Here is a 23,261-nt window from a genome sequence, read left to right on the forward strand (position 1 = left end):
ACTGAAATTTAAACCCAGACATAGAGAACAGTAAATATAGTGGCACAGACACTGTCCTTGTTGGGCTGAAGGAGTGTGTCCCAGCATGTCCACTCACTCGGTGAAAGGGAGTTAGTATGGTTTTACATCTGACCAAACAAAACTGATTCTGATGTTTTATCCTTTAGTAACTGGTCCACTGACTGAGGCCCAGATCGCTTATGTTCTGCGGGAAACACTGCAGGTAACGTCCAATCAGATGCTTAGATTCTCCAGGTAACATCCAATCAAATTGTAATACAGTCTGTCCTGTGTGCTGCAGGGACTCTTCTATCTGCACAGCAGAGGAAAGATGCACAGAGATGTTAAGGTGAGCCAACAGAAGGCGATTAATGATTATTTATTAATGATTATTGATGGTATGAAGCAGTCAACTGCCTGTTGTAAATGTTGAAGTTAAAGAACACACACTTGAACAGGTATAAGCCTCTTTAATGATCTGTGACATGATATTCACTCTTAGAAGTGTTTTTATTTTGTTGACCTTGAGTGGGCAGGGCCTCAGCAGCGAGGTAACAGTCTATGTTGTGTCTGCAGGGAGCAAACATCCTGTTGACTGATAACGGATACGTCAAATTGGGTGAGTCTCACTCACCTGTCAGGTTTATGATGTCATCAACAAACTCTGCCCACTGAGCAGCCCTCCTGCAGTTAGAGGGGCGGAGCTTATGACTGATAAGATGATGAATGAAACCAGATTGAGATGTAATGGTGAATCATCATTAGTGTGATGTCACCAGTGTTGACCTGCTGCATATTTCCTCCGACACACACAGACACACAGTTGTGTTTTCATAACTTATGGAGTTACACAGATTTGCATTCATTTCCTGGAGACTTACCCGAACCTTAACTCAACTCTTCACCCTAAAATCAAATGATTTACATTATAGGGACCTGCATTATGTCCCCACAAGTAATGCCAGTCCCCACAATGTGACTGTTTAAACAGATTTATGTCCCCACAATGTGATGAATACATGGGCGCACACACACACGCACACAGTCATCAACATAATAATAAGTTGTTTGCACATGACGTCACGTCACTCTTTTGTTGTGGCACAAATGGCAGATTCAGGGCAGTAAGTGATTTGTGAGAAACCACGAGGAGCTTTTATTGAGGACCAGAAGTGTTTGGCTTCCACCTGAGGGTTTTGTTAGGACCCAAAGATGCAGACCAGAGACAGAGATATGAAAATGAATACAATTTATTTTAAACACAAGTGGAGTAACAAATAACAGCTCATATGGAGTGGAGAGAAAACTAAGGGTGCTCCGACCAAGCGGGTTTGAGGCAAGGCAGAAGACAAATACACGAACAAAGACAGCGTCAGGGATTCAGGACAATGGAAGAGATAAGAACAGTGGGGGGGTACACACATGCAAACAGAGGAAAACACATAAAGAAAAATGGAATAAACCCCCCCCCCCCCAACACGTCCCAGTCAATGATCTCAAAGCAGTCCCTCAGTGCCATGCTGGACTCTGACCATCTTCTCACATACCTGACAGTTGATGCTTGTTTATTCACCAAAGGTATGTATGCAGGGAGCCTTTATTTTGAAATCCAACATCAATGCGAGTGTTTCCAGCTGGTCCCCGCAAGACCTTTCTACAAGAAACTCACCTGTTTCTGCTCAGTGAGCCTCAAAGCTGCAGGTTGAAATCAACCTTTTGTCTAAGTGTGACACATCTGCATCTCCACCGTCAGCGTGGAGCTCAGAGAAAGACCAACAAGGACAACATTTACATTTGTATCTGATCACAGACAGTACAGTGTCACAAAGTCAATTTAAACACAACACACATTCATGATTTGACCTTTGACACATGGCTGTGTGTGTGTGTGTGTGTGTGTGTGTGTGTGTTGGCAGCGGACTTTGGTGTGTCGGCTCAGATCACTATGACCGTTGCAAAGAGGAAATCCTTCATCGGGACTCCATACTGGTACGACCTTGTCCTTCTTGTCATTTGTCTCCATGGCGACGCTGAGGTCGGCAGTCTGCAGCTTCATCAGCCACCATTTTGTTTTCCCCCTCCATGTAGTGAAGAGTCACAGGATGAAGGATGATGATGAAGATGATGAAGCTGCAGCTACTTTTGTGTTTTATTTTCATTCCCACGACTCTGTGCCGTTATTCAGTCAGTGATTGGTTGTTTTGTGATGATCGGCAGTGTGTCGGACTCTAAGATTGGTGTGTGTGTTGTTGCAGGATGGCTCCAGAGGTGGCGGCGGTGGAGAGGAAGGGCGGATACAACCAGCTGTGTGACATCTGGGCGGTCGGCGTCACCGCCATCGAGCTGGCAGAGCTGCAGCCTCCGATGTTCGACCTCCACCCCATGAGGTGTGTGTGTGTGTGTGTGTGCGTGCATGTGTGTCAGTGTGTGTGTGTGTCTGTGTGTGTGTGTGTGTGTGTGTTACTGTGTGTGTCTGTATGTGCGTGTGTCACTGTGTGTCAGTGTGTGTGTGTGTGTCAGTGTGTGTGTTTGTGTCAATGTGTGTTTCAGTGTGTGTGTGTGTGTGTGTCTCAGTGTGTGTATGTGTCAGTATGTGTGTTTGTGTCAATGTGTGTGTCAGTGTGTGTGTGTGTGTGTGTCAGTGTCAGTATGTGTCAGTATGTGTGTTTGTGTCAATGTGTGTGTCAGTGTGTGTGTGTGTGTGTGTGTGTGTGTCAGTGTCAGTGTGTGTCAGTGTGTGTGTGTCAGTGTGTGTCTCTGTGTGTCAGTGTGTGTCTCACAGGTCCGTCTCACACTCGTCTGCAGTGTCCTCTGGTGAACATGTTGATGGTGTTGATCCATTTTTAGTTCTGTGTGTGTTCAGTCAGTGGAGATTGTGCCGATCGATCGATCGATCAGAAGCGTCTTTCAGTCAGTACAGATGGACATACGTCTCCATCACTGTCAGGGAAACTAAAAACCATTGGACCTTTGTCTCTGTCGTTTATGTAATATGTGTACTGTATATGCACAGATTTGTGCTTCACAGTGTAAAGAGTCATAGTAGAACATCTTACGTTAGCCATACAGCGTCCAACCACAGTTCTATATCATATATGTGGGTTGTGTGTATTGTGCTCAAAGAGCTGCTGGGTAACAGCTGGTGGACACAGGGACACTAATGAGGTCTAAGATGGAGTCTGATCATCAAATCAGGACATTTCAGACGCAACAACTCCCATAAACATGATCCTGATATTTATCTCTCTGTCTCAGAGCTCTGCTGCTGATGACCAAAAGTAACTTTCAGCCACCAAAACTGAAAGACAAGGTCAAGTGGTGAGTATCATCTGTCTGTCTGTCTGTCGGTCTGTCTGTCCATCTGTCTGTCTGTCTGCCTGTCTGTCTGCCTGTCCATCTGTCTGTCCGCCTGTCTGTCCGTCTGTCTGTCCGTCCATCTGTCTGTCCGTCTGTCTGCCTGTCTGTCTGTCTGTCTGTCTGTCTGTCTGTCTGTCTGTCTGCCTGCCTGTCCATCTGTCTGTCCGCCTGTCTGTCCGTCTGTCTGTCCGTCTGTCCGTCTGTCTGTCTGTCCGTCTGTCTGCCTGCCTGTCTGTCTGTCCGCCCGTCTGTCTGTCTGTCACAGCATGGAAACAGTGATGTAATATTTATGCATCCAATCAAGCAGTTGCTGAATTATTAACACCAACCAATCAGGTGCTGTTAATGCGCATAAAGAGAATATTCTCTTTGAATGTCAGCTGCAGCTAAAGATAGCAGAGCAGCGACGTGAGCAGCAGACTGATGGTGATTTTAGACGGACTGGAACTTTACACCAAAACGTGAACTGCCGCTCACTGCTGCTGGAACAGCCAATCATTAATGACCAGTAAATGCACACTGGAACAGTGAGTTCATCAGATCATCATCTCGTCCCTCACTGATGTCCATCTGCACTTTGGGTCTCTGCTGTCATTTTTCGAAACACCATCGAGTCAACATGTGGAGCATGTGCTGTTCATGCTTCTTAAACGTAAAGATCTGATAGAAAATGAAGCATCTTTGGGTTTTGAGTGCTGGCTGAATACATCACTTTAACGATTACTCAATTAATCATGAAGCTAATGGCCAAATGAATGATCATGAGAATAACTGTTCGTTGCTGTCCTGAGTTTTTTTGGAGTGTGTTTCCTCAGTGTGTGTTTTTGCCTCTGCAGGACCTCAAACTTCCATCAATTTGTAAAAATCGCTCTGACAAAGAACCCCAAGAAACGGCCTGCTGCTGATAAGCTGCTACAGGTAATGAAACTGCCCAGACTGTCCGTCCATCTGTCCGTCTGTCCGTCTAAAACGAGTTGACACAGCTTTTTGTCCCTCCAGCACCCGTTTGTGTCTCAGCCTCTCAGTCGGACTCTGGCCATTGAGCTGCTGGATAAAGTCAGTAACCCAGATCAGACATCCTACCAGGACCACCTGGACCACCTGGAGGAAGAGGAGACTGATACAGAGGTACCGGGGAGAGATTAGATTAGATTTAGATTTATTTGTTCTTCTGCAAGGAAAATTGTTTCCACCTTCCGAACAACCTCACAGTACACAAATACATGAATCCCATCATACACCCACTACCCTCACGTACACAAACACACAAACTCAGGCACATCACAGTCTGGATGTTCTGTTCAGCTCTGTAATGGCTAAGGGGACAAAAGGTGTCCAGATCTGTCCCATCAGTAGATAAGTCCATATTATTTTTAACAGCAAGTGTTATTTAAGAAACTGTGTGAAAGTAAAGAATTCTGTTCTCTCATGATTTTACATCAGCTGTCATTCAGCAGTTAGAGCTTCATGCTCATCAGTTTATTCTGCCAGCTGGTATTTTTCTCTTGAGGCAGAAGAGAAATGTTTGAAAAACTGTGACTAAACCTATAAACTCAACTAAAGACAAAAACAAACATCAAAACAAACGTTGTTGTGAGACACTGAAAACCAGGATGGTCCAAATCTGAGCAGGAGATGTGGAAATATCCTGATTAATCCTGAAGAAACCACACACGTTTGTTGGTGTACATCTTTATTAATAAGTGACCGTCGTGTCACCAGAATTCAAGTTGGTGTCGTCAGTCCAAGTGAACAGTGTTCAAATATTCAGTGAGGGATGGAAATACTCCACGGATGTCAACCCTGATATATATACTGATGCTGATTTGATCCACAGTCACATTGTGTGGTTCTACTGAGCTGCTGTCACGTTCTGTCACGAACAGTCACGAACAGACACGTTCTGTCATGTTCTGTTATGAACAGTCACGTTCTGTCACGAACAGTCACATTCTGTCACGAACAGTCACGTTCTGTCACGTTCTGTCATGAACAGCCACGTTCTGTCACATTCTGTCACATTCTGTCACGAACAGTCACGAACAGCCACGTTCTGTCACGAACAGTCACGTTCTGTCACATTCTGTCACGAACAGTCACGTTCTGTCATGTTCTGTCACTAACAGCCACTTTCTGTCATGAACAGTCACGAACAGCCACTTTCTGTCATGAACAGCCACGAACAGTCACGTTCTGTCACGAACAGTCACGTTCTGTCACGTTCTGTCATGAAGAGTCATGAACAGTCACATTCTGTCACGAACAATCACGTTCTGTCACGAACAGCCATGTTCTGTCACAAACAGCCACGTTCTGTCACGAACAGCCACGTTGTGTCACAAACAGCCACGTTCTGTCACGTTCTGTCACGAACAGTCACGTTCTGTCACGTTCTGTCATGAACAGTCATGAACAGTCACATTCTGTCACGAACAATCACGTTCTGTCATGAACAGTCAAGTTCTGTCACGAACAGACACGTTCTGTCACGTTCTGTCACGAACAGTCACGTTCTGTCATGTTCTGTCACAAACAGCCACTTTCTGTCATGAACAGTCACGAACAGCCACTTTCTGTCATGAACAGCCACGAACAGTCACGTTCTGTCACGAACAGTCACGTTCTGTCATGAACAGTCATGAACAGCCACATTCTGTCACGAACAATCACGTTCTGTCACATTCTGTCACGAACAGTCACGTTCTGTCACGAACAGTCACGTCTGTCACATTCTGTCACGAACAGTCACGAACAGTCACATTCTGTCACGAACAGTCACGAACAGTCACGTTCTGTCACATTCTGTCATGTTCTGTCACAAACAGCCACTTTCTGTCATGAACAGTCATGAACAGTCACGTTCTGTCACGAACAGCCACGTTCTGTCACGTTCTGTCATGAACAGTCATGAACAGCCACGTTATGTCACGAACAGCCACATTCTGTCACATTCTGTCACGAACAGACACGTTCTGTCATGTTCTGTCATGTTCTGTCACAAACAGCCACTTTCTGTCATGAACAGTCATGAACAGTCACGTTCTGTCACGAACAGCCACGTTCTGTCACGTTTTGTCATGAACAGTCATGAACAGTCACGTTCTGTCACGAACAGCCATGTTCTGTCGCGAACAGCCAGGTTCTGTCACAAACAGTCACGAACAGTCACGTTCTGTCACGAACAGCCACGTTCTGTCATGAACAGTCATGAACAGTCACGTTCTGTCACGAACAGCCACGTTCTGTCACAAACAGCCACGTTCTGTCACAAACAGCCACTTTCTGTCACGAACAGTCACGAACAGTCACGTTCTGTCACGAACAGCCACGTTCTGTCACAAACAGCCACGTTCTGTCACATTCTGTCACGAACAGTCACGTTCTGTCACGAACAGCCACGTTCTGTCACAAACAGCCACGTTCTGTCACATTCTGTCACGAACAGTCACGAACAGTCACGTTCTGTCACAAACAGTCACGTTCTGTCACATTCTGTCACGAACAGTCACGTTCTGTCATGTTCTGTCACAAACAGCCACTTTCTGTCATGAACAGTCACGAACAGCCACTTTCTGTCATGAACAGCCACGAACAATCACGTTCTGTCACGTTCTGTCATGAACAGTCATGAACAGTCACATTCTGTCACGAACAATCACGTTCTGTCACGAGCAGCCACGTTCTGTCACAAACAGCTACGTTCTGTCACGTTCTGTCATGAACAGTCATGAACAGCCACGTTCTGTCACGAACAGCCACGTTCTGTCACATTCTGTCACAAACAGACACGTTCTGTCACGTTCTGTCATGAACAGTCATGAACAGCCACGTTCTGTCACGAACAGCCACGTTCTGTCACATTCTGTCACAAACAGCCACTTTCTGTCATGAACAGTCATGAACAGTCACGTTCTGTCACGAACAGCCACGTTCTGTCACGTTTTGTCATGAACAGTCATGAACAGTCACGTTCTGTCACGAACAGCCATGTTCTGTCGCGAACAGCCAGGTTCTGTCACAAACACTCACGAACAGTCACGTTCTGTCACGAACAGCCACATTCTGTCATGAACAGTCATGAACAGTCACGTTCTGTCACGAACAGCCACGTTCTGTCACAAACAGCCACGTTCTGTCACGAACAGTCATGAACAGTCACGTTCTGTCACGAACAGCCACGTTCTGTCACAAACAGCCACGTTCTGTCACGAACAGTCACGTTCTGTCATGTTCTGTCACAAACAGCCACTTTCTGTCATGAACAGTCACGAACAGCCACTTTCTGTCATGAACAGCCACGAACAGTCACGTTCTGTCACGAACAGTCACGTTCTGTCATGAACAGTCATGAACAGCCACATTCTGTCACGAACAATCACGTTCTGTCACATTCTGTCACGAACAGTCACGTTCTGTCACGAACAGTCACGTCTGTCACATTCTGTCACGAACAGTCACGAACAGTCACATTCTGTCACGAACAGTCACGAACAGTCACGTTCTGTCACATTCTGTCATGTTCTGTCACAAACAGCCACTTTCTGTCATGAACAGTCATGAACAGTCACGTTCTGTCACGAACAGCCACGTTCTGTCACGTTCTGTCATGAACAGTCATGAACAGCCACGTTATGTCACGAACAGCCACATTCTGTCACATTCTGTCACGAACAGACACGTTCTGTCATGTTCTGTCATGTTCTGTCACAAACAGCCACTTTCTGTCATGAACAGTCATGAACAGTCACGTTCTGTCACGAACAGCCACGTTCTGTCACGTTTTGTCATGAACAGTCATGAACAGTCACGTTCTGTCACGAACAGCCATGTTCTGTCGCGAACAGCCAGGTTCTGTCACAAACACTCACGAACAGTCACGTTCTGTCACGAACAGCCACGTTCTGTCATGAACAGTCATGAACAGTCACGTTCTGTCACGAACAGCCACGTTCTGTCACAAACAGCCACGTTCTGTCACAAACAGCCACTTTCTGTCACGAACAGTCACGAACAGTCACGTTCTGTCACGAACAGCCACGTTCTGTCACAAACAGCCACGTTCTGTCACATTCTGTCACGAACAGTCACGTTCTGTCACGAACAGCCACGTTCTGTCACAAACAGCCACGTTCTGTCACATTCTGTCACGAACAGTCACGAACAGTCACGTTCTGTCACAAACAGTCACGTTCTGTCACATTCTGTCACGAACAGTCACGTTCTGTCATGTTCTGTCACAAACAGCCACTTTCTGTCATGAACAGTCACGAACAGCCACTTTCTGTCATGAACAGCCACGAACAATCACGTTCTGTCACGTTCTGTCATGAACAGTCATGAACAGTCACATTCTGTCACGAACAATCACGTTCTGTCACGAGCAGCCACGTTCTGTCACAAACAGCTACGTTCTGTCACGTTCTGTCATGAACAGTCATGAACAGCCACGTTCTGTCACGAACAGCCACGTTCTGTCACATTCTGTCACAAACAGACACGTTCTGTCACGTTCTGTCATGAACAGTCATGAACAGCCACGTTCTGTCACGAACAGCCACGTTCTGTCACATTCTGTCACAAACAGCCACTTTCTGTCATGAACAGTCATGAACAGTCACGTTCTGTCACGAACAGCCACGTTCTGTCACGTTTTGTCATGAACAGTCATGAACAGTCACGTTCTGTCACGAACAGCCATGTTCTGTCGCGAACAGCCAGGTTCTGTCACAAACACTCACGAACAGTCACGTTCTGTCACGAACAGCCACATTCTGTCATGAACAGTCATGAACAGTCACGTTCTGTCACGAACAGCCACGTTCTGTCACAAACAGCCACGTTCTGTCACGAACAGTCACGAACAGTCACGTTCTGTCACATTCTGTCACATTCTGTCAGGAACAGTCACGAACAGTCACGTTCTGTCATGAACAGTCACGTTCTGTCACATTCTGTCACGAACAGTCACATTCTGTCATGTTCTGTCACAAACAGCCACTTTCTGTCATGAACAGTCACGAACAGCCACTTTCTGTCATGAACAGCCACGAACAGTCACGTTCTGTCATGAACAGTCATGAACAGTCACATTCTGTCACGAACAATCACGTTCTGTCACAAACAGCCACGTTCTGTCACAAACAGCCACGTTCTGTCACAAACAGCCACGTTCTGTCACGTTCTGTCACGAACAGTCACGTTCTGTCACGTTCTGTCATGAACAGTCATGAACAGTCACATTCTGTCACGAACAATCACGTTCTGTCATGAACAGTCAAGTTCTGTCACGAACAGACATGTTCTGTCACGTTCTGTCACGAACAGTCACGTTCTGTCATGAACAGTCACGCTCTGTCACATTCTGTCACGAACAGTCACATTCTGTCATGTTCTGTCACAAACAGCCACTTTCTGCCATGAACAGTCACGGACAGCCACTTTCTGTCATGAACAGCCACGAACAGTCACGTTCTGTCACGAACAATCACGTTCTGTCATGAACAGCCACATTCTGTCACAAACAGCCACTTTCTGTCATGAAAAGTCACGAACAGTCACGAACAGTCACGTTCTGTCACGAACAGTCACGTCTGTCACATTCTGTCACGAACAGTCACGTTCTGTCACGAACAGTCACGTTCTGTCACGTTCTGTCATGAACAGTCATGAACAGTCACATTCTGTCACGAACAATCACGTTCTGTCATGAACAGTCACGTTCTGTCACGAACAGCCACGTTCTGTCACGTTCTGTCATGAACAGTCATGAACAGTCACGTTCTGTCACGAACAGCCACGTTCTGTCACATTCTGTTACGAACAGACACGTTCTGTCACGTTCTGTCATGTTCTGTCACAAACAGCCACTTTCTGTCATGAACAGTCATGAACAGTCACGTTCTGTCATGAACAGCCACGTTCTGTCACGTTCTGTCACATTGGCTTATTAAATGAAGGCTAATTAAAATGTTATTTGTTCTAACATTCCCTGAATTGTTTGGATCTAACTGTGGAACAACACACGTGTAGCAGCAGTGGTTTGATCAGACTCTGCTTATTTGTTGGTGTTTTCAAAGTGAGAAGAGTCTGAGGATGTGAAGAATCAGCTGTGACTTGGACAGACATGATGTGATAAAGATCAGGACTGAGCTGCTGTCATGACTCTAAAGTCTGATCGAGCTGCATGTTGGCTGACAGATCGATCCACAAACAGCAGATGTGTCTGTCCTGAACATATGTTTTTCTAATGGAACCTGTAAAATCATGTAGAAAGCTGGTAACATGTGTATTGCCTTTGGACATAATGCTTAGTTACTACCTTATGTTGTAAGCTAGTTAGCCATACATGCTAACATTTGCAGCTTCCATTCGAGCAGATAAAGACAAGTTTAATAGTACCTCACATGTGTGCTGTGGTGTTTCAGGTTTTTCAAAGTCTACAAAGATGCCACCCACCAAACTCTTGAAATACTGAGCATTGCACATCTAGAGCCTAGTGCACACCATGTCAACATGTAGAGAAATTTAAAGCTTGACCCGGCCACTGGTGCATGGTTCCAGGTGCTGAGCTCTGAATGGACAGATGCTGTTTGGAGAAGGGGTTTAACAAAGGGTCAGTTATATTGAAGATTATTGATGCCGGGCGACAGTTTGGTGTTAAGTTTGAGTTTGAGTCTGACTGACAGAAACATGCAGCACTCAAGATGTGTATTTCCACATGCGCCAGCAGGAAGTCTTCCTGCAGTGCAGTGGACTGTCCCTTTAATGGAAAGTCCTCCGTCTGATGAAACTCTGATGAAACTCTGATGGGAAAGATGTTTGAGATTCAGCTCAGATGAAACTCAGAGCTGCAGATTGGTATTTAGCTGAAAAAAAAAATAATAATAATCAGAAACTGCCACTTGAAAAAGTGATCTATTTTAATTTATTATCAATTTCATTTATTAATTTGTGAAATTTGTTTATACCAGGAACCATCTCAGAAAAGAGACAAGATGCTTTGGGGCAGATTTAACTACCAGCTCATTTCCATCTGCTGTCCCCGGGCACCTGAAAGGAAACAGTAAAACTTATTGATTGACACATTAGTGATGTTTTTTTAAAAGCTATCAGTTATTCAACAGAAACAGATCTCAGGTCAGGAAATGAAATGTTATGTTAATGAACTCTTCAGGAGGGTGTTGATTCAGCTGCACTTCTTTAAACGAGCAGAGTGAAGTCTGCTGCAGCCGCTGCTGATGATGATGATGATGGCCACGCTCACATTTAGTCCCCCAACATTTCACGTTTATCACTGATACATAAGAAAACATGAGGTTATTAACAGTGAACACCTGCAGCTGACAGTTAAACAGAGTCTCAGAGTGTCTGTGTGTTTGACCTCGACCTGCTCTCAACCGTCCGACAGGGTTTTCATCCTGTCACATGACTGAAGGACAACTCTCAGACTCCATTTAGTATCTGCAGCTGTCACTTCACATGTCACTTTGCTGTTTAATGTGAAGTGTCCTCTGCTGAGTGGACAAGGGCACTCTGAATAAATCATCTCCATAGAGTTGAACAGCCAGTACTCTAGAAAAATATCATCTCACAGCTGATACTCTAGAACTGGGGCCATGCTAACTTAATGAGCACATATATCACACTAACCTCTGTGATGGCAGGAACTGCTTGTCATTGATGAAGCCTTTGATGTCAGATGGTAGTGATGATGATGATGATGATGATGATGATGATGATGATAGTAATGGTGATGATGCTTACAGCTGGTTGTCCAGGTTTGGGTCAGTCAGTGTTGAGTCCGTGTTGAGCAGAGCTGCTCTCAGCGGCAGGTTGTCAGAAACATCAGCTGGTTCCATCTTAAACAGGAAACATGTTCATTTCCTTTTGTTGACTCTTCACGTCCTGAAACTTCTCACCAAACACCTGAAGGAGTTTCAGCTCAGCAGCAGGTTCAGAGGTCAGAGCAGCTTCAGTTCTTCAGAGCAGGAACGTGCTCAGTGTTTCCTCTTCACGTGTTTCTCATGTGACAGCAGAGAGCTGAGAAGCTGCTGGAGCTTCAGCTCAGAATTCTTGGTAACGTCCACCATGAAGGTCAGATCACAGAGGTCTATCACTGAGCTTCACGTCAGCTTCTCCTTCATCTCTGTGAATATTCAGACAAACAGACGCTTTTGACAGTTCGTCTTGCCTGAGTCCTTTGTTCTGTCCTTTCAGCAGATGGAGAAACCCGCCGGCATGACAGCGCAGTCAGGCATGCTGGGCTCCAGCCATGTCACTGTGAAAGCCAGAATACAGCCGCTGCTCATGGCCCATTGGTGTTTAATCCATGCGAGCAGGTCCTCTAGCTTGTTGTCCAAGGACTGAACATTAGCAAGCAGAATGCCTGGCAGAGGGAGTTTGTTGCTTCTTCGTTGGGCTCTGCACATATCCCCAGTTTGCTTCCCTGGCTGAAAGTCGCAAGAAGTGTATGTCGATCATACTGAATATGTGACAGCACGGAGTGCGCAAAAAGAACCAGTACTAGAAAGTAAAACTACACTTTGCTGAGTTGACTCTGAGCTCTCATCAGTGCAGCCATCTCACGGTGCAACAGAAGCACAGGTTACCTTCAAAGTGACAGTAGAACTCATTCAGTTCATTGGCTAGATGCAAGTGGTTTATGGAGTCTGTGGCTTTAGGTTTGTAGTTGGTGGTCTGTTTGAGCCTCTTCCAGACAGAAGCAGGGTCGTCTGTTGAGAATTGGTGTGTAGTTTCTCAGACTCCAGTTGTTTAGCTTCTCTCAGTGTCTTGTAAACCTGTACTTTGACTCTCCAAACGTGTCCCTGTTCCCACTCCTGAACGCGTCTTCATTTTCTTTTTTTTTTTTTTTTAAACAAATTTTATTAACGTCTTCATTTTCTAACCTCTGCTGACTGACCTTAGCTGTGAACCAGAGTCTGTCATTGTTAGAACCCACCCTGGTGTGTGATGGTACACAGCAGTCCTCACAGAAGCTGATGTAGGACATCACAGCCTCTGTGAACTCATCCAGACTGTTGGTAGCAGTCCTGAAAACAGCCCAGTCAGTCCAGTCCAAGCAGGCCTGAAGATCCTCCACAGCTTCACTGTTCACTGATGTCCCCACAACAGGTTTACAGGCTTTAATGTCTCAGACTCAGGTGGAACAGGACGTGGTCAGAGTGACCCAGTGCAGCACATCGGATGGACTGACAGTCACCGTCTGTCAGTCGACAAAGGGAGGGGAAAGGTTTAGCGTTGATGAAAAAGGATTCCAGGTGAGGAGAACAGGGTCACATCATGACATCTGCGTCTCCATCGGCTCTGAAGAGAAGTAGCCTGCCGGCCAGTCGTTGTCTAATGAACAAGACATTCCCGTTAGCTGTGTACAAAGTCGACGAAAATATTTCAACATTTTTTAGGGTTTCAGGATTTTTTTTTTTTTTTTTTAATTTACTTTTTATTGAGGAATTTTTAACATTTTATACAGAACAAAGAACAGGAACAGTTGAGGTGAGGGTACGTTTACCACACAGCATCATCTTTTTCACATAGCGTCATCGTTCGCAGCAGTCATCGTTAGTTAAACAACAGTTTTACATAAAGTCAGATCATATAGGCTTGACATATTCTGTCCATTTTGACCAAGTTTTATAAAATGAGTCCGTTTGCAATTTTAGTTGAAAAGTCACTTTTTCCATTTTGTAGATTTCTTGTATAATGTTGATCCAGTCCTCATTTCTTGGTTGCTCAGGCTTGAGCATCTTCTGGTAATGGCCTTTTTGCTTGCTGCTAAAAGAATATAAAGCAGTTTCTTGTCTCCATTGCTGAGGCCGTCTAGTATTATGTTACCGAGGTACACAGTTTCAAATAGAAAGGGGAAAACAATTGAGAACACATTCTGTTCATGATGATGAATCTCAACCCAATACCCTTGAATAATTTGGTTTCAGGATAAATTTCATAAAAGAAGAACGTCTGTAGACTGGATTACATTCATGACTTCCTGTCTGTCTGTCAACAGGTTGTCTGTGTCCCTCAGAGGATCCCGTCTGGAAACACCAGAGAAGGAAAAACTCTGTCTGAGATCAACTGTAAGTTTACCTTTCTGTCTGATGATGATGATGATGATGATGATGTTTAATCATCTTTTTTCTGTCAGTCGATCAGATGAAGTTTGATCCTCCTCTGAGGAAAGAGACTGAAGCTCATCATGAAGAGGTACACACAAACACACACACACACACACACACACACAGACTTACATTCATTTCTTGGAGACTTACTTGAACCCAAACCTCACTCCTAAAACTTAATGATTGACATTATGGAGACCTGCATTTTGTCCCCACAAGTACGGTGAAGAAGAAGAAGAAGAAGAATCGGAGGGAGACATTCCCCTTTATTTGTCACACACACATGCGAGCACGGCACACAGAGGTGAAATTTGCCTTCCGCCTTTAACCCATCCTGGTCGTCCTCCGCGGCAGACCAGGAGCGGTGGGCAGCCAGACCTGCGCCCGGGGACCCATCTTCGGCGTCACCATTGGTCAGGTGGTGATCTTCTTGCATATTTTTAGTGGGGGTATATTTTTAACGGAGGATACCCCAGGTGAACACGGGGAGAACATGCAAACTCCACACAGAAAGGCCCTCCTCGAGCAGCAGGCACCGAAGGCATGGTGGAGGACACACCCGGTGCCCGCAGCGAGATTCAAACCCGGGACCTTCTTGCTGTGAGGCGACAGTGTTGCCACCGTGCCACCGTGAGTCCCCACAGTGGACTGTGTAAACAGATTTATGTCCCCACGACATGAGAGGACACATAAACAGGCACATTGTGCGTGCGTGTGTGTGTGTGTGTGTGTGTGTGTGTGTGTGTGTGTGTGTGTGTGTAAATGGTAAATGGACTGCATTAATACAGCACTTTAACAATCTACATTGAAAGTGCTTTACAACACATGCTGCATTCACTCCTTCACACATCAATGACACAGCATCACGAGGACGTGCAGACCAAAGGAGCCGGGGCTTGAACCGCCAACCTTCCGACTGGTAGACAAGCTGAGTGTGTATATGTCATGTGAAAATGTGATCCTGTATTCCAGTGTAAACTGTCTCTGACTCCAGTTCTTGAGCCAAGTTTCAAGTAATTGTTTCTGGTCAGGAACAGAGACATCCCCTTTGCTGCCAGGACTCTGCTTTTTTAACCCTAAACATCCCTCCCATAAAGGTTCACGCCTTTTATCAACCAACTTTGCACTCCTGTAATGTTTTCACCTCCTGACCTGCGGTGAGTCCAGCCGACTGTATCTCTCCGGCCTCATACAGAATTCCTGTTAGGATTATGCCTAGATCTAACAACCACTCCCTTCTACATTCTGCGTTCTCAGCTGCTCGGTCAGGTAATCTGACCACAGTCTGATGTAGTAAATCCAGTCCAGCTAAGACCCATTATTATTCCAGTTGTCTGTGCTTTTAAACTCTCAATCTGTGTCCAACAGATCTTTCATCCTCAATGATCTAAGTACATCACATCACCTGGACTTCCTCTTCCTCACTGAGACCTGGTTTAAACCTGGGGAGAGCTCACTCTCAGACTTAGTTTTTACTCTGGACATGTCTCTGAATTCCCTGAACAAGACTGACTTTGTCTCTGACCATCAATGTTTTAGCTTTGAGGCACCTTTACTACCAACTACAATAACCCAGAGACATATAATCCACTCTTTCCAGCTACTTTTCTCATTTGGCCAATTGTCCTCCTCACTTCAGCGATGTTGAGTACCAAATTAGTTGGTTCAAGGATTTGTGTACATCAGCCCTCAACTGTGAGCAGTTCTTATCGTTTGTTGTAGGCAGATAGATGGTCTGAGGTCCAGGTTTCCACTGTCTGCCATACCATCTGCACCATTCAACCGTCCTACTTCACCCTTTGAGTGTTTGCTTCTGTCTCCCTGCAGATCCTCAGAAACACTTCAGCTCATGTGTGTCCCTCCTCTAGTCCATGTGATAGAATTCCTACAAAATTCCATCTTTGCTGTCTGAGGTCCCAGCCTGCTGTCTCACATCTGGGTGTGCCCCTGACTGTTTTAAATCACCAGTGTTCAGACACTTCTTGTGAACCCTCTCTAGACTCAGACCAGATGGAGAACTACAGACCAATCTCCAAGCTACCCTCCTTATCCAGAATCCTGACCAAGTCCTGAAGTTGACTGATGGTCACAAAATCTCTGACTTTCGTCAGAAGCACTGAGACTGCTTCACTAAGAGTAACCAATGACATTCTTGTACTTGCAGACGAAGGTGTAGGTGAATCCTCATCCTCATCCTACCAGATCTGACTGCTGTCTTTGACACCATCCATCCTGATAGGTCGATGATTTGATAGGCTGCATAACTGTGTTCATCTCTGGTTCAGCTTTAAAATGGTGTCAGTGTGTCCTCCTCAGCTCCTGCTGTGCGGTGTCCCTCAGGGGTCGGTCCTCGGACCAGTCCTGTTTTCATTGGACTTGCTTCCTCTGGGTCATTTCTTCAGCTGCTTTCAGGACCAATCATATCACTGTTTCACTGATGATGCACAGATCTATTTCTCTGCTAAACACAATGACCTGAATCAAATGTCCTCCATCATGGTTTAGCTGCCACCAAAGGATGGATGTGTCTGAACTTCCTCCACCTGAACCCTGAAACAGAAACTTTTTTAATTGATTCTGATAACTTTTCCTCTACAGTCGATCAGTTTATTAGTTCATTTCACTCTAATATCAAATCTACCACTAAGAATCTTTGGTCAGTTTAGGACTTTTGAGTGACTTTTGTTTCTGAGCTCGTTCAGTCCTGTTTTCTTCAGCTGAGAAACATCACAGACATCAGATGTGTGTTGTCTTCAACAGATGTTGAACTATTGATTCACACTTTCATTTTCTCCTCATTGATTATTGTAATTCAGTCAAGCTGCTCTAAAACATTCACAATGGAGCTGTCAGGCTGTTAATTAGAACCAGCTGATGGTTGCACATTACCCTCATTCTTACTTCCCTCCATTGACTTCCTGCAAGATTTAGAATAAACTTAGTCTTACCTGTAAGACTCTGCATGAACCCCAGTTATATTTCTGAGCTGCTCATCACGTATTCCACTTCTCGACCTCTTATCCATCTCCAGCTCTGGCTGCAAAACAAAAGGCGATCATGTCTTTGCTGTTCTAGCTTTTAGCTTCCTCATCTATCAGATCTGCTCATCCTTTGGACTTTTTCAAGCAGCATCTCAAAACTCATTTTTATAGGCAAGCCTTTTTGTAGACCTCCACTCTGGGCTTTGTTTTTTGTTGCTTTTATTGTCTGGTCTGTGTTTTTTGCGCTGTGTTTTAAATTATATTGTATTTTTATCTGATATATTTACTGATATTAAATATTTCTGTGTGCGTGAAGCACTTTCTAACTGTTTGCTTTGGAAAGTGCTATATAAATAAAGCATTACTTATTTACTTACTTACAGCCATCTTCTGTCTTTCTGTGATGACTCAGCAGATTTTCTCTGCGATGACTCAGCAGGTTATCCTCTTGATTTACAGTCTGACTCGGATCGTTTCCTGGACTGTGAGGAGGAGCTCTATTACACCGCCAGATCCAACCTGGTATTTACTTCCACCTCTTACTAAAACATACACAGTGATGGCTAACTGGGATAATTATTATTAGAATTGATATTATTACCTTAGAGCTGTTACCAATACAGCAAATTTCAGCTGCCATAAATGACTAGCAGGTCTAACAGTCTGTGTTTGTAGCATTAGTCAGTTGACAGCAAAGAAACAGACATGAAAGAAATGTTAACAGTCTGACTGTCCACAGGCTAACGACATGCTAACTCACTGTCATCCTTATCTCCTATCCACCTGGGTGATGTCACTTCCTTTTCCACTATAACTGCTTGGTCTTAATAAGTTTATGATTCAGTCTAATCAGCAGTTCAGAGGTGTCTCAGTGTCTCCATCAGAACCAGTTTACATATATACTAAAGTGAATCAAGTCAATCAAGTGAATTAAGCTGCTGATGTGACGTTTGGCTTTAGTGAGTGTGATTCTACTTGTGTCAAACAATCAGCTGTAAAAATCCATGAAAACATGATACACAGATGTTTTTATGGAAATGTTTCATCCAACAAACAGATTCTTACAACCAATCCAACAAAGTCTGGATTCTGTAAAACATCAATCAAACCAGAATCAATCATCAATAATCAAACTGTTCACTGACAGCAGCTTCATGTGTTCATCTCTTTCAACCTTCATGTGTTCACAAAGTGGTGAACCTCCATCCTCTGTGAATGACTGAGCCTTTCCAGGATGCCCCTGTCATACCCAATCATGATCCTCTCACCTGTTACCAATCAGCCTGTTTACCTGTGGAATGTTGCAAACACATATAGCATAGCATAGCATAGCATAGCATAGCATAGCATAGCATAGCATGTAAAGCATATATTTAGGAAGTATGAAGTTGATGAGGTCAAACATTAAATATATTGTGTTTGTGCTGTTTTCAGTTGAGTAGATGTTGAAAAGGATTAGAAGTTATCACATTGTGTTTTATTTATTTATGTTTTACACAGAGTCCCAACTTTTTAGGAATCAGGTTTGTTGAAACTCTTTTGACGATTCTTTGATTTGTGATAAATATGAGAGATTGTGTGTGTGTGTGTGTGTGTGTGTGTGTGTGTGTGTAAGTAAGCTGCAGTGTGGTAGAGATGAAGATGTGAAGGTAAAGTGATGTAGATCAGTGCAGCAATGTTTTGGTCCGTTGGGACTTCCACAGTTGGAAGTTGCTGAGTCAGTGCCAGCACTCTACTGACCAATCAGCTTCTTCCACCACATGCTGAAACCTTCTAGCTGAAGTGTGTACAGCAGGCTTTCATGGGAGTGAAGAGGAAAAGGAAGAGTAAATGAATGTGAGAGTCAGAGCAGAAAATGTTCTTTTCAAGTCGGGACCCCCCAACACCAAACCAAATCTATATCTGCTGTGTGGTGTCTCCTGCAGGAGCTGCAGGTGGAGGATGAAGACGCTGCTGCAGGATCAGGGTCCATCCTCAGTGGAAACAGGTGAGAGAAGGGTCAGGTCTACTGCTCACACCTTTCATAGTCACCAACAGAGAGCTGATCAAACATCCAATCAAACATGTTTAAAGGACGATTCATACCGTCAATTAAATATACCTTCATATGTGGAGGAGGAGGAGTAGACACTTTGATGACATACAACACAAAACAGAAGGAAAGATGAACCACAAGATGAAAATGTGTTTCCACCTCCAACCCCATGTGATTGCGAGGGTCCTCATGCTACAGTGTGAATGTTGCTTCCTCGTTCTTCAGTGAGCTGATAGTGTGAAGCTGTGAACTGAATTTGACAGTTTGTGTTGATTTCAGCCTCTGAGCGAGCTGGCCTCTCCTGTTCCCATGATCTGTTTCACGTTCTGTTGCATTGACACACAGGTACAGATACTGGGTTTAAAGATGCTGCCTCACTTGTCCAATGGAAGCTGCTCACTGAGTGTAACTGCTGAAAAAACCTCTGCAGGCTTCCTCACTCACTGCAGTTTTTGGGCCACAGAGCATGCTCAGCACAGACTTCCTGTTTGTTCCCCATGAACATGAAAGCGTTGAAATAACTGAATGAAACGAATCTTCTGGACTGAAGTGTTTTTGGACTGAATGGATCAAACTGATAATGCAGAGTTCAGGGTGTTTGTTCTGCTCTGTGGATCAATGTGATCTCATGATGATCACATGATGCTGCTGGAAGCTGCGATACTCCGTGTGACCGCTGCACCAGAATCACAGAATCACCTCACAGCCTAGATCTGGAGGGGGGTGTCCAACTCTGTATGTAAAATGTAAGACCTGCTGGTGGACATGAACCCAACACATCTGAACGCTCACTGATAAAAGGGCTGCTGAGCAACAGACACTGATGTCTGTTGTTTAATGTAAAGAAGCTGAGTGCTGGCGTTGAGAGCTGCAGTGTGTTTCTCTCCTCCATCAGTATGTTTGAGTGTCGACCTCAGCTCTGTCTGAATAATTTATCACTCCCCTCAGAGGGGGGTGGAGGAAGGTGGAGGTGGGGGTGCACACAGAGCAGCGGTGGTGCTGATGAAAATTTAAACACGCTGCATTTGAGCACTTTGGAATATTTGCTAACGGTGAAGAAAATGCAGCTGTGGATGGTTTTAAGTGGATGACTGATATTTCCACTGATTGTCCCGAGCTCAGGTCACTGCCACGTTTTCTTCTTCTGCTGTCTGAATACGCTGACCTCTGACCTTTGACCTTCAGCCTCCACACTGAGGGAACACAACTCTGAGGCTTCTTCTCTTCACACAACACACAGAGAGCAGACAGGTGATGTCATCAGCCAGGTGATGTCATCAGGCAGGTGAGGTCATCAGGCAGGTACATGAGGTGGACGAGTTGGACTCTGACAGTCTTGCAGAGCTCAGTTAATGTGATACAGGTGAATTTTCCCATGATTCCATCTGTTTGTCAGGGTTTGTTGAGCTCACGCCGCCTCTGATTGAGGTTGTTCTGTCATTGAAGAACAATGCAGGTTCTTCACAGGTTGGTGCAGAGACTTGTGGACAGGTGGGGGCAGCACTGAGCAGCATCCTCTGTGATCATCCTGGAAAAGTCGTCCTTTCCTGTCAGACGTGTTGCTCCGTCACAGTCAGTCGTGGCTTCTTTGTATATATGACAGTGAACTGTGAGCCCAGCTTTCCTCCTTTTCTTTCAGCTGCTCCACAGGTTGTCTTCCTCTCATGAACACTGTTATTGTTTGACCATGAGGACGTTCTGTCCGTCCACCTCTTTAACCTTTAATGGAGCAACAGTATTTAAAGCAGGCGACGTGAACGTGTCACCAGAGAGCGGTCAGCTGTGAGACTCTAATGATGTCAGCATATTACCAAACTTTTCTTCAGTCTTGTCATCCAGGAATCTCTTTTGGACCAAAAATTCCCTTTTAGTCTTTAAGATTAGTTTGGCATCAAAACACCCAGTGATGATCACAAACAGGTGCTTCTACTTCTGAAACATTGTCTGTGTTTTACCCTGCTGTTATTACCAAGTCCAGAAAGTGACCAGGCTGATGATGTGTCCACGGCTTTAGAGTCACTCTGTTTGTTGATATGAACGTTCAGGTCTCCACTCAGGACTGATCTGTCATAAGTGTGATCAGCTCTGACAATTTCTCAACAAACACTGATGAATATCTTGGTGGTTGATAATGAAATAATGTGCACTGATAATTCTGCTTTGAGCTCAACATCAACATATTCAAATGATGGAAATTCACCCAGGTCAATGTCATCACACAAACTGGTTAGAAAACATGGCTGCGGCGCCTCCTCCTCTCCTGTCTGATAACTGATAAAAATAAAATTTGGAGGATAATATAATGATGATAACTAGAAACAGCTGTTAGCTCCCTGACAGATAAGATAAGATAAGATAAGATAAGATAAGGGACATTGTCATGTATCTGATGCAGCGTTTCATTCGTCTCCTCAAGCTGTGTCAGATGTTGTCATATTCTCTCCGTCCAGTTTTCCAGTGAGAGACACGGCAAAAAGGCTTCTGCTGATTGAACAGTACTGAGAAGTCATAAAGCAGTAGTGATGTGGTGGTAGTCTTCCGTTTCATTCAGAAACCTCAGTCCTTTTGATCCAGGATCCACAGTAAGTAACACAGGGTTCCCTCTTTTACTGCATTTCACTGTCAGATTCAAACTGCAGATTCAGTCAGATGAGGACACAATCAGCCTGAAGTCAGACCGCGGCAGGTCTGGATTCTATGTCTGTGAAAGGCGTCATGAGGTCTCTGTGTTCTTTAAGACATTAAAGAACAAGTGTGTTGGTACGGATGGTTTTAACACGAGGCCTGATGGTTCAGTCTGAACAAGACCAACAGGTCTCCAAAACTACTGATTGACTCCTGACCAGCACCCTCGGTAACAGTAATCAGTGATCACAGTTTGTTGTGTTTTCTTCTTTCTTTGGCTACAAACCGTCCAATCAGGAGCCTGCTGAAGTCTGTGGAAGACAAACTGAAGCAAAGGTAAGGCCCTCCCCCTCCTTCCACAGACAGGTGTGACATTGTTCAGGTAATACATTTATTTGATAAATAGTGTAAATGAATCTGGAGTGTAGAGGTGAATTTTTTTCGACCACATTCAGGTCAGAAATATTCAGGTGTTAAATATTTTCCCTCCAGGGCTCATGAGACTCACCTGGATGACGAAGCTGCAGGTGAGGATGAAGATGAGGATGAAGATGGTGACAGCTGTGTGGAAGGACAGGAGGAAGCTGACCAATCAGGCGTCTCTGATGCTTCCAATCACCATGACGACGATGGAGACGACAGTGACATGCAGCAGTGAGTGTGACGAAAACACCTGTTCAGGTGTTTAGACTGGCTGAGTGTGGAACAAAGAGTTAAGATGGAGGTCCTTGTAGGTTAGCCCCTCACCAACATGGTCAGCAGGTGGAGCTGCAGCAGCTCACGGAGGACATTAAAACCGGGTTCACATGATAACACTCCAATCACAGACCGTATCAAACATGGCCGCCGGTTCCTGTGTCACCGGCAGGCTTCTGTAGAGCCACGGTGGAAAATTCCAGCTCCCACCTTCTCATCTGTTTCGCTATTTTCAAATCAGACATTGTGTTAAATCTTTGTTTCCAACTTTTCCCCCCTCACCTCCGAGTCAATGGTGGGATGAATTTCTCAGTTTTGACCCCCTTCAAAAATCATTCATCTCCAAGGTCTACAACAAACTCCTGTCTTATGACGCTTCAACAGCCACAAAAGTCAAGGCTGACTGGGAGTGTGAATTAGGGTTGAACCTGG

General features: G+C 44.8%; 1 protein-coding gene across 8 annotated transcripts in view; it reads left to right on the top strand.

Annotated features, from left to right (window-relative positions):
• The window catches only part of LOC143319626 (mitogen-activated protein kinase kinase kinase kinase 3-like), a 158,724-nt gene that overhangs the window by 23,854 nt on the left and 111,609 nt on the right, over positions 1 to 23,261 (top strand). For 6 of the 8 annotated variants that reach the window (XR_013077096.1, XR_013077097.1, XM_076728729.1 and 3 more), the window contains 14 exons: positions 168 to 223; positions 302 to 349; positions 577 to 619; positions 1,917 to 1,989; positions 2,256 to 2,387; positions 3,256 to 3,318; positions 4,194 to 4,275; positions 4,357 to 4,485; positions 14,381 to 14,450; positions 14,519 to 14,577; positions 17,933 to 17,995; positions 19,399 to 19,460; positions 22,431 to 22,469; positions 22,626 to 22,787. Coding sequence is in view for 6 of the 8 variants with exons in the window: in XM_076728729.1 (XP_076584844.1) it covers positions 168 to 223; positions 302 to 349; positions 577 to 619; positions 1,917 to 1,989; positions 2,256 to 2,387; positions 3,256 to 3,318; positions 4,194 to 4,275; positions 4,357 to 4,485; positions 14,381 to 14,450; positions 14,519 to 14,577; positions 17,933 to 17,995; positions 19,399 to 19,460; positions 22,431 to 22,469; positions 22,626 to 22,787 (1,081 nt within the window). In the remaining 2 variants the exon portion in view is untranslated. The remainder of the gene's footprint in view (positions 1 to 167; positions 224 to 301; positions 350 to 576; positions 620 to 1,916; positions 1,990 to 2,255; positions 2,388 to 3,255; positions 3,319 to 4,193; positions 4,276 to 4,356; positions 4,486 to 14,380; positions 14,451 to 14,518; positions 14,578 to 17,932; positions 17,996 to 19,398; positions 19,461 to 22,430; positions 22,470 to 22,625; positions 22,788 to 23,261) is intronic. The other 2 variants (XM_076728730.1, XM_076728731.1) reach the window with 2 other exon arrangements.

This window comes from Chaetodon auriga, chromosome 4 (genome assembly GCF_051107435.1).
Source record: "Chaetodon auriga isolate fChaAug3 chromosome 4, fChaAug3.hap1, whole genome shotgun sequence".
Lineage (NCBI taxonomy): Eukaryota > Metazoa > Chordata > Actinopteri > Chaetodontiformes > Chaetodontidae > Chaetodon > Chaetodon auriga.